Source organism: Protopterus annectens, chromosome 7.part0, assembly GCF_019279795.1.
Source record: "Protopterus annectens isolate FY-2018-M chromosome 7.part0, PAN1.0, whole genome shotgun sequence".
NCBI classification, from domain to species: domain Eukaryota; kingdom Metazoa; phylum Chordata; order Ceratodontiformes; family Protopteridae; genus Protopterus; species Protopterus annectens.
This window is the reverse complement of record NC_056739.1, coordinates 1,116,447,778-1,116,463,426: the sequence shown is the minus strand read 5'-3', so window position 1 is coordinate 1,116,463,426 and position 15,649 is coordinate 1,116,447,778. Positions and strand designations below refer to the sequence as shown.

At 37.3% G+C, this 15,649-nt stretch overlaps 1 protein-coding gene across 1 annotated transcript in view; it reads left to right on the top strand.

Annotated features, from left to right (window-relative positions):
* Positions 1-15,649, top strand: part of LOC122806893 (A disintegrin and metalloproteinase with thrombospondin motifs 7-like) — a 2,879,604-nt gene that overhangs the window by 1,062,679 nt on the left and 1,801,276 nt on the right. The window contains exon 9 of the mRNA XM_044077696.1: positions 9,620-9,764. Within this exon, the coding sequence (XP_043933631.1) occupies positions 9,620-9,764 (145 nt within the window). The remainder of the gene's footprint in view (positions 1-9,619; positions 9,765-15,649) is intronic.

Sequence of the window (15,649 nt, the reverse complement as noted above, 5' to 3'; positions counted from 1 at the left end):
AGTGCACACAGCCTATCTTGACCTCGCCAAGGCTTTTTATACCATCCCCCACTCTGGAATTATAGATAAACTCACTAAATTGGGCATAAATCCCTATGTCACAAGATGGGTGGCCAACTGGCTCACTGACAGAACCCACACAGTAAAAGTAGCCGACTCCAAGTCCAACTTCAGACCAGTGATGAGTGGAGCACCACAGGGTTTGGTCCTGGGTCCTCTCCTTTTCGGTATCTACTTCTCTGAAGTGCAGGCCAACACAGAAGGTCTTTGGCCAACACAGTTCGCAGATGACTGCAAATTGGGAGCCATAATTTAATCGCCTAATGATGTAGACATTTTACAAAAGGGTCTCACAGAGACCAAATTCATGGTGTCAAAGTCATGGCCTCAAGCTCAGTGCCAGGAAGTACATTTTCATCCCCTTTGGGAAAAACTTGGTACCCATGAACTACCACATAGGTGGTAGCTCACTAAACACTGAAAGTGTGATAAGAGAGCTCGGGACACAGGTGGACAGTAGTCTCTTCTTTGATAACCACATTGCCACAGTAGTCAGGAAATCCTTCTATGTGGCACACCTCATCACAAAAGGGTTCTCCTCTAGAAAAAAGGAGGTCATTATTCCTCTCTACTCATCCCTCATCAGACCCATTATAGAGTACAATGCCCTGTTTGGCATGTATCTCACAAGACACCTACAACAATTGGAAAGGCCACAGAAATACCTCACTAAGAGGATTACCAGCCTCAAACTGATGCCATACACAGACCATCTCAAAAACCTCCAGCTCTACTCCGTCACATATCACCTACTCAGAGGTGATCTCTGCCTAACATACAAAGCTATGTCAAACCCAGAGCTGTTGGACATGCTACACTTTTAAGAAATCCCAATCTCTTTGAACCACATGCTCCAGGGACCTAAATCTTGTCACCACAATCAGCAGAACATGCTAGATAGATTCCTGTCTCAGAGACTTCCCGTACTCTGGAACAAACTACCCATTCATGTCAAGCAAAGCTCCTCATTGGCCCTCTTTAAGAAAAACCTTGACGACTGGATGGGAAATAGAAAATTCACCCCAAGGATCACTTCTGCAGCACTGCTTGACAGGGGCACAGGAAAATAATTTTCTTGGGTGGCGAAAGCCATGGAACCTTTTTGGCTAGGCTTATATAGGCCCCAGGGCCAATAGCCTAGTACCTACCTATGACCCTATGATTTAATTCATAAACCTTGATCCCCCCCCCCCCCCGGGATCCAGGGTTGTTGAAAAAAATTCCTTTGTCGATTTTTATTTTCCAACCATTCCGACCTTCTTAAGGATGGGTATTCTCCCTCATACTCATCCATCTCATCATCAAATCTACTGTTATTTCTCATTTCATATTCCTGTTCTTGTTCGGAATGTGACCTACTGTCGTCATGCCCTGCACCATTTTCCAAGGCAGGAGTGACTATAGGTAAATTAGCATTAGAATTAGAAAGAAGTTTTTCCACACAATTGCTGACAATATGTGCAGTGCCACTCATAATGCAGTCAAACCAGAAAAGAAAAACTGACCAGATATGGAAGAGTGTTTTTAATTTATTACTGATTTTCAGCCTAGTTTACATTAAATTGTTTTTAAGGTCTAAGCCTTTTGTCTTATAAGAGCAGGTGTTCTTATTACTACTTTGTCTAACGAACCAAAACATTTTTTATAACTAATTTGTTTTTCTAGCCTCCATAAGGCCTTGAAATATTAAAGATTGCAGATGATTTTATATAAACATTTCACAGTGTTGCCAGGATCTTTCTGGCTACAACTTGTTTGATTTATTTTGGGAACTTTGCTTTTTATAGACAGGAAGAGGGGGTCAAAAGGGAAAACATGGCATGAGGAAATCATTTTTCTCAGCAATGTTTGTCAGAATCCAGTTACCTGTCACATTTTTCAGATACTGGTGGTGTGCAGTTGTTATATATTTACAAAGGTTAATGCAAGAGCAAGTACGTATTTGTAAAGGTTTTTCAAAAAAGATAAAACTCAGTAGAAAATGTAAAATTAGAAGAAGACAGATAAATCACGTTTTTCTTATATACCTGAGCTTACCCAGTGACTGCCCTTCCCTTCCCCATTTGGCCTATTTATTTCTCTGTCAACAGTGTGAGACATGCGGTGTCCAGGTTGGGTAAGAGCCCTCCAATCCATTCATCATTCACTGGCTGGAAGGCGTAATGAGTTCATTTGTTACCCAAGAGAGGCAAGAGTCAGATGGTAGGGAACATTACAGGCTGAAAGAAATGATGGGCTCCCCTTCCTTCCCCTTGGACCTTCTAATCCTCATTGATGGTTCATTATAGCGCTACTGTTTTTGACCAGGGGATGATGGACCTAGGCAGTATATGCTGTGCATTCTTGAACCAAACCAGAACCACCTTCCTCCTCCCAAGGTGGATGTGCTGACAATGACCGCTCACTCTCATTCTCCTACTGCTAATCGAACATGGGTCATCTAGGTGACATTCAAAGCTTCATCCCTCCTTACCACGGGAGTGGGTTAATTAAAACAGAAGCTGACCTCTTAGAAACATACATCTCAACCTCCAGATGCTGAAAATAGTAACAAAAGACCTTGAAAAGTAGGGACTTGCTTACCAAAATCTGGGTATTTCATTTGGTAAAAATCTAAATACTAAATAGCACATAAACCTTCCTGCTTCCAGTAGAATTGTAAGATACTACTCAGAAATGCATCTAAAAATGACTAACAAAAATGAAAGAAAATATAAGAATATTACCAAAGAGACAGTGTAAAGTCTGTAGACTTTAATGATTTATTGCAGAGTTCTACTAGATAACGTAATTTATTCTGAAAAAGGGAAATGTAAAATGTGTCTCCTCTTTCTTTGAACTATTGGTACCACTAGCATGTGAGTCATGTACTGTGGCTTTCTGTGTACTAGACAGCTTCAAAAGTCACATGGGATGATGGGGATTCAGAAACCTGTGTGAAAGGGTAAATCAAGCCTAAAGGTAGGGACTTACCTCCAAAAGTAGTATATCATGTTTAGGGGGTAAATCAGGCTTCAAGATAGGACAATTCCTTCAAAATAGAGACATTGGAGAGATCTATACTCTTCTGCTTTGGAAAAGTAACAATATATCTTGTGTTTTAGTTTCATTGTTTTAGGTCATCCTCATACTATTTTATTTCTAAGTTAGCATGTGAGCATAACTTCCATGCTTCTGTTTCCTGTTCTCTGAACTTAGCAACACCCTTTTTACTTTATTTGGCTCTGATCTATATAGGAAATCCTATTGGAAAGCAAGGTTACAGTGCACATTGGTGCTTCTCATTATGATTCCATGTAACTAGGTTAAGAGACAGGAATTTGTTCTCAGGTAAAGTGGCCATTAAGTAAAACCCATCACATAGATTGTTAATGACCAACTCTGGGCATGGCTAAAGCACTGAATGTGCAAGTGTTTGATAATTCCATATAAGCAGGTACTGATGTGCTCACAGTCACAGGCAGACACACACACACACACGCACATACACAAGTGCCCGTGCACACAGTCACAGACTCTCACTCTCACACAGTTTGCATATCGTGTCTGCAGGTTTTCCCTCCAACATTTCAAAGACTGGTGCATAGATAACTTGGTAATGCTCAGAATTGCCTCTGGATAAGTATATTTTTTGGATGTACATTTTATGATGGTGGGACTTCCTATCCAGCACTCTTTCATGCCTGAGGCTCACTGATTGTCAGAATTGGTTCCAGCTTGAAAACCTGCTGATATGGGTAATGGATGTATCAACAATTAATAAATGAATGCTCTAACTTTTCTCTGTAGGACCATGCATTTTTAATTGGTTTTAAATAAACCCACCCTTAGTTAAAAGAAGCCCTGGCTTTAATGCTGGTAATAATGAAATATAATTTTCTCTCAAACTCACTTATGTGTTAAGTGATCTAAAATTTCATTGTATTGCTGGCTTGTGGATGTTGGAAAGATTGATGCCTGATGCTGTTTAACAAGGACAGTCTACGTGGTTGTTGTTTTGAGACTTTATTAACAAAATATTTGACAGCCATCTGTTCATAACTCTTGGTGGCTTCTATAAGCCAGCCAGCCTTGCTCTGGATAATGGGTAAAGAAAAAAAAAGTGTAATTCCATCCACATTCAGGAATAACTGATCACCTCAAAAGCAAAAGGAATTAAGCCTTTCATTACCAGTTTTTGTATACATTGATTTAGTATTTTATGATTTTAAATTATCCAGCAGAAGTGTTCTGCGCAGTTCTGTACTGAGACCTGTTCTGTATGTGGTTTTGGACTTTCCCTTTCATAAATTTGGTTTTGATTTTTTTTTCCATTTATAAGCATGGTCGACTGTCTTAGTATACCAATGACTATAAGACTAAGTGGAGATAAAGATGTAAACACGTTGAACAAATATTTTAAGAGATGCATACACTTGGTTAGACAAGTATAATTTATGACTGCATGCCAAAAAATGAGTTGTAGTAGTTTATGGTAAGAAATGGATTGAACCCGGGACTCTTTAAATGACAGTATATTTTCTTTTGCTAACAAGTAACAGATCTGTGGATTACATTTCAAATCATGCCCATCAGTTACTAAAAACATAGCTAACAATATATTTTAGTTACTTTATAAAACTATATGGTCCGTAGATATTATAATACTTTGTGAGCTATGCAAAATATTCAAGTTACCAATATCCTAGTATAACAGTTGATTTCATCCACAGGCACTGCGACAAATTACTCAACTGGTACCAGTACTGAGAAAATTTACACAGAAAATGCTCTGCTTACTGAACCATGGTTTATATACCTGATTTAAGCATCTAAACCACTGTTATAGATTACAAACTGCTAAGAGAAAGATTATGCTTAGCTTAAGAGTACCTCACAGATGAAGCACTTACAACAGTGTTAAGTATAGATATCCGTAACAGTGATAGTTAAGCTCAGCCTCATTTAAATGCAGTAGTTATAGATGTTAGTATTACTCATTCAATACCTATAGTATGGAATAGATGTCATAGTTACTCAGTACTCATTCAATACCCATACTATGGAATAGATTCCAGAGTTACTCTTTACTTATCCAATACCCATACTATGGAATAGATGCTAGACTTACTCATTACTCATTCAATACCCATATTGTGGAACAGATGCCAGAGTTACTCACTACTTATCCATTACCCATACTATGGAATAGATGCCATAATTACTCATTACTTATCCAGTACCCATACCATGGAATAGATGCCAGAATTACTCACTCAATACCCATACCATGGAATAGATGCCAGAGTTACACTTTACTTATCCAATACCCATACCATGGCATAGATGCCAGAGTTACTCTTTATTTATGCAATACCCATGCTATGGACTAGATGCCAGAATTATGCATTACTTATCCAATACCCATACTATGGAACAGATGTCAGAATTACGCATTACTTATCCAATACCCATACTATGGAACAGATGTCAGAATTACGCATTACTTATCCAATACCCATACTATGGAACAGATGTCAGAATTACGCATTACTTATCCAATACCCATACTATGGAATAGATGCCAGAATTACGCATTACTTATCCAATACCCATACTATGGAATAGATGCCAGAGTTATTCATTACTTATTCAACAGCCATACCCTGGAATAGGTGGCAGCACTACTCTTTGCTCATTCAGTACCCATACATACTATGGAAGAGGTTCCAGCCATCAAAAGGTCATCTGAAAACCTCAATGCCTTTATGCATTTGTATAGCTGGGTCAGTGTGATAAAAAATATTCACACAGTACGAAGGAGACTGAGTTCCCTGACCAAGAATGCAGACTCCGTCCATTGAACTTATGAACTTAAATTTATGTAAAACTGAACTAGATAGCAGCACTGATTATATTAATTAATGTAACTGTGGTTGTTGCTTCCTGACTGTTCACCAGTTTGGATTGTTTCATATGACTGGTTTCCCTTTTCCTGAAACAAAGAAGTTACCTTCCAGATTAATATAATTTCTTTTTACTTTGCGAATGCATACATACATTAACAAAGTTATCTAAATCTTTTATATTTCTTTGATTTTTCCTGTACCTAGTTCATATGTATTCACATTTATAAATCTTGTTTTCTTATCAGATTCTTAAGGTTGTTAATTTTCTGATTTTTCTGTCTTATCTTCCTAAAAAGCTAATTAATCTTGTATAATGTTAATGCTGGTATTAACCTGACATTTTAATCTGCAGGCACAGTAACTTACTTCTGCATGGCTCAAGTTAAATTCTAGTTCCTGTTTAAATATTAAGAATCAGAAGTAGATATGTTTCCAGATAAATTGTGTTGGGACAACAGTCCAAATGACTTATTATTAGGATCATACAAGCTTCTTTCATTTGCTTTAATATCCATGGCTTTTAGGTCAGTATATTTTCTTGAAAGCAGTATGTTGTCTTTGTTCCAGTCATTGTTTAACCAAAGATGGATTCTTCCAACAATGCTCTCTTGCAAGCCGCAGTTTAATGTAAACATGGATTTATGTCTCAAATGAATCACTCTCTTATCATTAAACACTGGATTCTACAATGCTTTTTATAGTTAAATGTTTTATTTTTAGAGATGGTTATGTACAACAATGCAGTCCTAGATTACTCAATTTTATTTAGTACAGTATCAAGTAAACTCTGATCTGTAAATAAGGTGTGTGTGTGTGTGTGTGTGTGTGTGTGTGTGTGTGTGTGTGTGTGTGTGTGTGTGTGTGTGTGTGTCTAGTCATATATACCTCACTCATGTATATATGTGTGTGTGTGTGTGTGTGTGTGTGTGTGTGTGTGTGTGTGTGTGTGTGTCTAGTCATATATACCTCACTCATGTATATATGTGTGTGTGTGTGTGTGTGTGTGTGTGTGTCTAGTCATATATACCTCACTCATGTATATATGTGTGTGTGTGTGTGTGTGTGTGTGTCTAGTCATATATACCTCACTCATGTATATATACATGTGTGTGTGTGTGTGTGTGTCTAGTCATATATGCCTCACTCATGTATATATGTGTGTGTGTGTGTGTGTGTGTGTGTGCCTAGTCATATACCTCACTCATGTATATATGTGTGTGTGTCTAGTCATATATACCTCACTCATGTATATGTGTGTGTGTGTGTGTGTGTGTGTGTATCTATCTAGTTTGTGTGTGTGTGTGTGTGTGTGTGTATATGTGTGTGTGTGTGTGTGTGTGTGTGTGTGTGTGTCTGTGTGTGTGTGTGTGTGTGTGTGTCTGGTCATATATACCTCATTCATGTGTATGTGTGTGTGTGTGTGTGTGTGTGTGTGTGTGTGTGTGTGTGTGTGTGTGTCTGTGTGTGTGTGTATCTACCTAGTTTGTGTGTGTGTACCTACCTAGGTTGTGTGTGTGTGTGTGTGTGTGCTTGCATCACCCATGCATCTATATGTGTGTGAAAAGAGGAGAGGAGAGGAGAGACAAGTGACTGAAAGGCTGGAATACAGTAATGGTATTTCAGCAATAATACATACAATACAGGTGCACTAATCTCTTTACAGTATCATTATACGCACAACACACATATGGCCACCTTACTGAAAAGGCCACCTTTGCTTGCTGAATACTTATATATGTGTGTGTGTGTGTGTGTGTGTGTGTGTGTGTGTGTGTGTGTGTGTGTGTGTGTGTGTGTGTGTGTCTAGTCATATATACCTCACTCATGTATATATGTGTGTGTGTGTGTGTGTGTGTGTGTGTGTGTGTGTGTGTGTGTGTGTATCTAACTAATTTGTGTGTGTGTGTGTGTATCTATAGGTGCACTAATCTCTTTACAATATCATTATATGCACAACACACATATGGCCACCTTACTGAAAAGGCCACCTTTGCTTGCTGAATACTTAAGTTAAAATTACTTAAAACTGAAAGAATGTAATAAGTAAGTGGTGATTCCCCTTATAATTTTCCCATATTCCATCACATTGTTTGCTCCTTTGACTACCAAAAGTTTTTAGGATACTTTCCACATACTGGCAACATAGACAGGCTTAAGTAATCAAAAACTGCAACAGCAGTAGCTTAAGGTGTGTGTGTGTGTGTGTGTGTGTGTGTGTGTGTGTGTGTGTGTGTGTGTGTGTGTGTGTGTGTGTGTGTGTAGGTGTGTAGGTGTGTAGGTGTGTAGGTGTGTGTGTGTGTGTGTGTGTGTGTGTGTGTGTGTGTGTGTGTGTGTGTGTATGTTTGTAGGTGTGTGTGTGTGTGTGTGTGTGTGTGTGTGTGTATGTTTGTATGTGTGTGTGTGTGTGTGTGTGTGTGTGTGTGTGTGTGTGTGTGTATGCGCCTGTGTGCATGCGTTGTGTAGGGTGGATGAGTAACATTGTTTATAGCTATGATTCTCCTAAGTCTTATGGGTTACAGTGGAAAAATTGATACTTTGGCACTGATATTCTGCTATAAGCAGACTGCAAGTCTTGCTTGCATAATGTTATATATTCAGTGATTGCTGGGTGGTGGGGTAGCTGGCTGCCTGAACAAATGAGCAGAAGATAAAGTAAATAAAGTTAAACCATTCCAGCTGATCCACTGAGGCTACCCTTCAAAAAAAAGACAGTTTTCTTTGGGGGGGGGGGGGGGTGGCATACACCTCTTAATTATAAAATAAGCTGAAATCAATGTAGTTCAAAATAGTGTAGTTTGCCTCTTATAGTCATCATCGATATATTTTAACATCTGATTTGATGTAAGTGATTTTATAGAATTCATGTTCATCCAGTGGTCATATGTTCACACTATAATTCTCTTTCAGAAATATGAGATGTGTAACTGAGTTCCAACAATTCAGAAAATAAAATGTGAAGTACATTTTCAAAGTTTGCTTGTGTGTCTTAGCGTTTGCCTTTCTGAAGATTTTACCCTTCTGGTTAAAGCTAAGGTAGTAAAATGTTAAGTCATAGTGTCACACTTAGAGGTAATGTCTGATGATGTCAGTACATCAGGAGTTTGCATTCAATTGTGTCAATATGTGATATTAATAAAACTATGAGCCAGTAACTGTAAGTGTGATTATGTGGACATGTTGTACGTATTACTAATAACTTTTACCTTAGTGGAGAAAAGTCAGAAAGAAATTCGGAAATGAGTTGAGACTACAGTTTCTTTTCCTATAATTGTTTCTATTTTTTTCATTTAAATAACATAATGTGCACATCACCTAAGTTATCATTTCAGACCATACCTCTAAGCTGTCCAGATTTTCAGAGAATATCCAGATTTTTGCCTCATACTTTTGGTGTGGTCCTTATAAAATATGTTTTTCTAGCAAATCACTGAGGAGTGACATCACCAATTAATGAAATACTTTTGAGTTCCAGACTTCATATTCTTCACAAAATGCATGATCATACAAATCCTGTTATTCCAGCAACTTCCTAGGTTTATAAGAGCAATTAAAAGCTGTCCTTATTTTTGGGCCTTTGTTCCCCCTATTATTTTAGGCTTTGTCCAGATTTCTTGTGCCAAGAGGCTGAGTGGTATGCTCCAGATTTCCTAATATGTTTGTTTATTTTGCAGCCGAGGCTGGGGTCTCTGTCTGGATGATCCACCTACTAAGAATGTGGTTGAATTTCCTTCCATCCTTCCTGGTGTTCTTTATGATGTCAGCCATCAGTGTCAGCTACAGTATGGCTCCGAATCATCTTTTTGTGATGAAATGGATGTAAGTCATTCCATTCCTACTTTACAAACAAAAAACATTACGTAAACTGAAATTTTCTATAATTTGTTTTAATTTTAAAATATGTCAGTATTTTATTGGAATAAAGAAAGATGAGTCCTGTTTGGTCAATATGCAGTAATGAAGAAAGCGTTCATTGTGATAATAGGTATTATAAATTGGCATCTCTCTTTTTAATTTCTCCAAATCTCTTAGGTTTCTAATACCATGACAGGAATGGACCCCATTCCTAAGTCAAAGTCCAGTTAAGGTTCATGAAATTAGTATTGTTTCAATCTATGATGTCAGCCAGAAGTGCTCTTCTCAGCACCCACAATGTGCCCAGTAATGACTCCTGCAATTGGTATGGAGTTGCATGTATTGGTAACATATCTAAATACGATTGCAGAATCTTTTATATAAGACCCATTGCTCCTACTACTATTAGGACTGTCTGGGTATCTTTCTTCCACACTGCTCTCATTTCTGCCTGCACATCCTGATATTTTATGACTTTGAGTCTCTCTGTACACAAGACATTGTAGTCACTGGGTGTGGTGATTTCAATGATTAATGCTACTTTTGTCTTCTTTTCATGGACCACTGTATCCAGATTTCTAGCATCTATCTTTTGAACTGTTGGTAATGGATGATCCCATGTGATGTAAACTTTGTGGCTCATGTTTCCAGTGTTTTTCAGCCACTTCAAAACCATAATGTTTGCACAATACCCAGTGCAACAATCTTGCCACATTATTCTGCCTTCCAGTATACAGTCCTTCTGCCATTAGTACATCACAACCAGCAACGAGGTATGTGACCATTTCCTATTTCATTTTATAAAACCTACATTTGTCTGTTTCTCTCACATGTTTAGTGGACTTTGTAAACCAGCATGTATGCAGCCAGCTATCTTGGGCCGTCAATGTTAACCTTTCATCTCTTGGTTTGAATTTGCCTCTTCTTAAACATTCCTGCATTCATTCCTGATCAACATGAGGTTTTTTCAGAAGTTTTCTATACTTGCAACTATATTTAGGCAGTTTGCACATTTCTTGCCTTTTCATCTGGTCCTTCACCTTATATTCTTTCTTTTGTTTTTTGGCACATTCAGTTGCTGCCTGATTTTTATCTACTTCTGGTTTGATTCCCATTCCTGCTTGATGCCGATATGCTTTTGCAAGATTAAGTAGAGGTCATCTCAGATTTATTCTCCTGATGTTTCAAAACTTTCACTATGTTTGGGCCTTGTGAGGTCAGTAGATTTGTGTGGACTCCAACGATTGTAGATCTATACATGTAATCAATTTCAAGGAGGCCCATCCCTCCTTTAGGATGGGGAATATATAATCTTGTTATGCACTAATTTTTATAAATCATTTGGTGAACATGAAGCATCCTTCTTGTTTTCCTGTCTAATCTATCCAACATGTTTTGGGGCTAGTCAATCACTCCAAAACTGTAAGTTAGGACAGGAAGAACAAATTGATTTATAGCTTGGATTTTGTTCCTAGATGTCAGCACTGTTTTCAGGATAATTTAAGTCTTCTAAAGTATTTCTTACTAAGTTTTATTTGCATTTGTTCATGTTTTTTTTATTGTTCATCAATTCCCAAAATATATATACACTCCCTCTTGCTCAAGTTATTTTATATAACATTCTTGTCTCAGACTGATGTTTTCCTGGTGCTGCAGTTTTCCTGCTTTAAAGGTTGCTTTTGCACATTTATCAAAACCAAATGACATTTTTAAATAATCTGAAAAAGTTTTGACAACCTTCAGTTGTGCTTAAAGTTCCTCATTTGAAGAGTTATACAGTTTTAAATCATCGACAACGAGAAGATGAGAAGTCTTTATACCTTGTTGTTTTCTAGGAGCCAAATTATAGCCATGGCCTAATCTGTTACGTAGACAGCTTAATGGGTTAAGGGAAAGACAGAACAGCAGCGGTGACAGAGAGTCACCCTAGAATATCCTCCTTTGAATTTTTATCCCTGGGATATAATTTGTCCTTTATCATGGCTTAATTGCAAAGTGGTCTGCCACTGTTTCATGGTCACTGTAATTTAGTTGATCAGTGTAGGGTGTATCTTATACATTTTAAGTACTCTTTTATACATGAATGTGGGATACTATCAAATGCTTTTTTGTAGTCAATCCATGCCATACTTAGATTCTTCCCCTGTTTACAGTTCTCCAGTATGACCTTATTTAACAACAAATGATCCTTTGTTCCATATGACTTTCTTTTATTGCTCTTTTGATCTACTGCCATAATTGAGTTTTCTTCTAAATGACTATAAACTCTGTCTGCATCAATTTCTGTGTATAGTTTATACGTCGTCGGAATGCAAGTTATTGGTGTATAATTTTTAGGGTAGCTTGCAGGTTCACGTTTAAGTAGGAGCATTGTTTTTCCTGTTGTTAGGCAGGTTAGTGTCTGTTCAGGGTGCACATATAAATAGTTCTAATCATGGCTAAATCTTCGTGCAAAGATGTTAATACTTTTAGCCAAAAGTTAGGTACTGCATCTGGGCCTGGGGTTTTCCAATTACAGGCTTTTCTTAACTTTGTTTCAATCTCTCTGGCTGTTACATCATCCCATTTCATATCTTGTACCTTTAAATTTGTTATTCTTGCTTTTAGTTCTTCTATCCATTTAGCATCTGTGTTATGTTCCACAGAATCTTCATAGATACTTCTCCAAAATTTATCTATTTCTTCTTTTTTTGGTGGTGTTTCAATTCCTTTTACCTTGTTATACAATTGTCTGTAAAACTTTTGTGGGTCATCAATAAACTGCTTATTTTCTTCTTTTCCTTTATATTTTTCTATGAATCTTCTAAGTTTTTCCACCTGTGCTGAGATTTTTAGTTTATTTGCGGTAGTGCATGTTAGTTCCTGACCTGTTCTAATACTGCACATTGCTTTTATCACGTCTATCTTTCTTAGTATTTTTGTTGATCTCTTCCCTCTTCTATATTCCTCTAACAGTGACATAGCTTTCTCTATTCAGTACTTCCATGATGATATTCGATTTCTCCCCTTCCTTTCCCTCGCTACCCTGTGTTCTTGTGGTAGAACTTTATAAGTTATTAATTTAGCTGCACAGTAATGTATCCTGTTTACTTCTGTTATATTGCATGGACCTCTATGGACAGTGCTAATTACTGTGTTCATTTGTTTTATCAAACGTCTGACATTTTGGATTTATTGACCTTCTGCAGCCTATTTCTTTCATTTACCTTAATATATCCATGTCAATTAAATCAAGCAATTCTTCTCTTAGCTCATTTTCTTCTAAACTGAGGGCACATTTTTTGTTTTCCATTTCCTGCGGGCATTCTATAGAATGTTCTATAGCATCTTCCTGTGGCACATTCTCTTCAATTTCATCCTGTGCCATCTGTTGCTTTGTCATATGGGAACTCACTGGCCTATCACTCCTCAACATTGATTGCGTCAGAGTTTCCAAGTTTCCTGTTCTTTCCCTTGCTGTCCAGCTTCAAGTGAACATTTATGCTGGTTTCCTGTGGAAGGCTCCAAAATATCTTCGCATGGCACCTGACCAATTGCTTCCTGTTCCACTGGTTTCCCCTTAATTTGGATATCCATTGCTCTGTCCTGTTGTGGTACTTTCTGAATTAGATTTTCTACACTGAATCCTTCACTTTGCAAGTACTCCCTAACCTCAGTTTCTTTTCCTTTAACTTCTCCATTACTGATCTCCTTTTTTACTTTTCCTCTTTGTCTTCTTATTTGTATTGTAAAGTTTTCCAGGTCCGGATTACTATGCCTTTATTTCTCTTCAAATATCTTTGGTGCTGCTCTTTTTGTATTTGTTAGTTTTGCTTTATTTTTTGCTTAAGTATTACACCATATTAAATCTCTTTTTCTTTCCCATGTCCATATTTCTTGTTCAGATGTCTCAAGATGTTCCAGCTTCTCCTTACTTTGGGGACTCACTCCATCATGCTGTGATGTAACCTGTGTTAGACCTTCTACACCAAATCCTACACTTCTCAGGCATTCCATAACTTTAACTTCTATTTTTTAACTTCTGCTTTACTAATCTTCTTTTCTCTATTTCCTCTTTGTGATATTATTTTTTTATTGTGAAATTGTTCATATCTGGATGCCTTTGCCTGTATTTCTCTTCAAATATCTTTGGGGCTGCCTTCTTTAGATTGATTAATTTGGCTTTCTCCTTCACATAAATATTGCATCATATCAAATCTCTCTTTCTTTTTCATGCCCATATTTCTTTTTTATACTTTTCAAAAATCTGTAGGTTTTGTTGTTTATATTTTCGCACTTCCACAGATGCTTCTTTTTCCAAACAGGTCAGAGTTTCTTTATCTATATACTGTTTTTCGCAAATGTATTGTATTAATGAATACAATTTTTTTTATTTGAAGCTTCTGACAGTTTTTCTTGTGGAAGTATTTTTATTTCCTCAAATTTCTCTCTTAATCATTTTGTATATCTTTTGCCTGGAAATGTTGGGCTTTTTGCATAATAGTAACAATACATAACTTATTTCTTATCCTCAATAGTCCACTTTATTGTCTTTATGGCTTTTCTTTGGCCTATCAATTTTTGTGATTTTTGTGGACTACTACTTCCTTCTACAATGGGGGAGGGGGGCATCCTCCCCCTGGGCCTGGCCTGGCCCCATTGTAAGAATGTTTCTGTATTTTGAGGATTCTACATTGTCATCTTTTTCAGTCCTGGCACTAGTGCGCCTACTAGGATTGGGCACTTTTTTATCCTGGGTTTTGTGCACCCAGTTATCTTTTTTAATTTTTAACCTACTTCTGTCCATCATATGCTATATAAATATAGTCTATATATCAGTGTTGTCTTGGTGAGATTTTGTGAAAACAGGGTCCACCTCATGAAGGTACTCACCAAGACTTGAGGTTGACCTCAATTTTAGCAATACTACCCCTTGTTTGCTAACTTATCATCTCTCCATTTGGACCCCAATTGGCACATTATGATTTTGTTAATGCTGTCATAGGTGGACCTCAAGGCTTTCTGGTTTGTATTACATTTTTTACAAAGTACCAGCCGAAATATGACTTGACAGATACTTTTAAACTTGTAACACGAATGTCACATCTACTGCCAGTTCTAATATGTTTTCACTAAAAAGCAGTATACAAATTACTTGAACCTCATACTATGCCTTTTGGGAGGTAATGAGCACATGTAACAATTTCTATAATAGCAAGTTTTCTATCATCATCATTATCATTTAAAGGTACAGTACCTTTGAATGTATATTTCATTTTAAAACCTCTCGTTATTAAGACATTTGAATAAGAACTGATGCACTTAGAAAAATAACAAGGGAATGATGGTAAAGACAGAGAGAAGTGATGGAGTCAAGGTGATATGCAGTAGTGCTGGGACTTAGAAAAGAAGATGGCTGATACAGAAGTACTGATAGCAGAAAGTGAGACTGATGGCTGCAGTTACAGAAACATGCGTCAGTGACAAGAGGGGATAACGCATAGTGCTTCTGGGGTATCAAGTGTACAGCAAGGAGACGAGAGGTAGAACTGGAGAAAATATATCTCTGTATAAAGGTGATAATTGGAGAGAGAGAGAGGTAATAAAACTGAGTGGATGGGACAATAAGTATGTATACTGAAGAAAGTAAGTTAAAAGTTTGAGCAGAAATATGACAAATGACCAGATGTAACCTTGTAATAATGTTAGCTGTGCCATATGTGAACAACATGTATAGTGACACCCTTTGTGGATCCCCTGAAGGAACTGTGAGTGAATAATGATGTAAACATAGAACAGGAAAAGGGGATCAACTGGAAGTAAGAGAACAGTTGTGAGGGGAAATCCTGTCTTGCCAGATGCAAACTTAA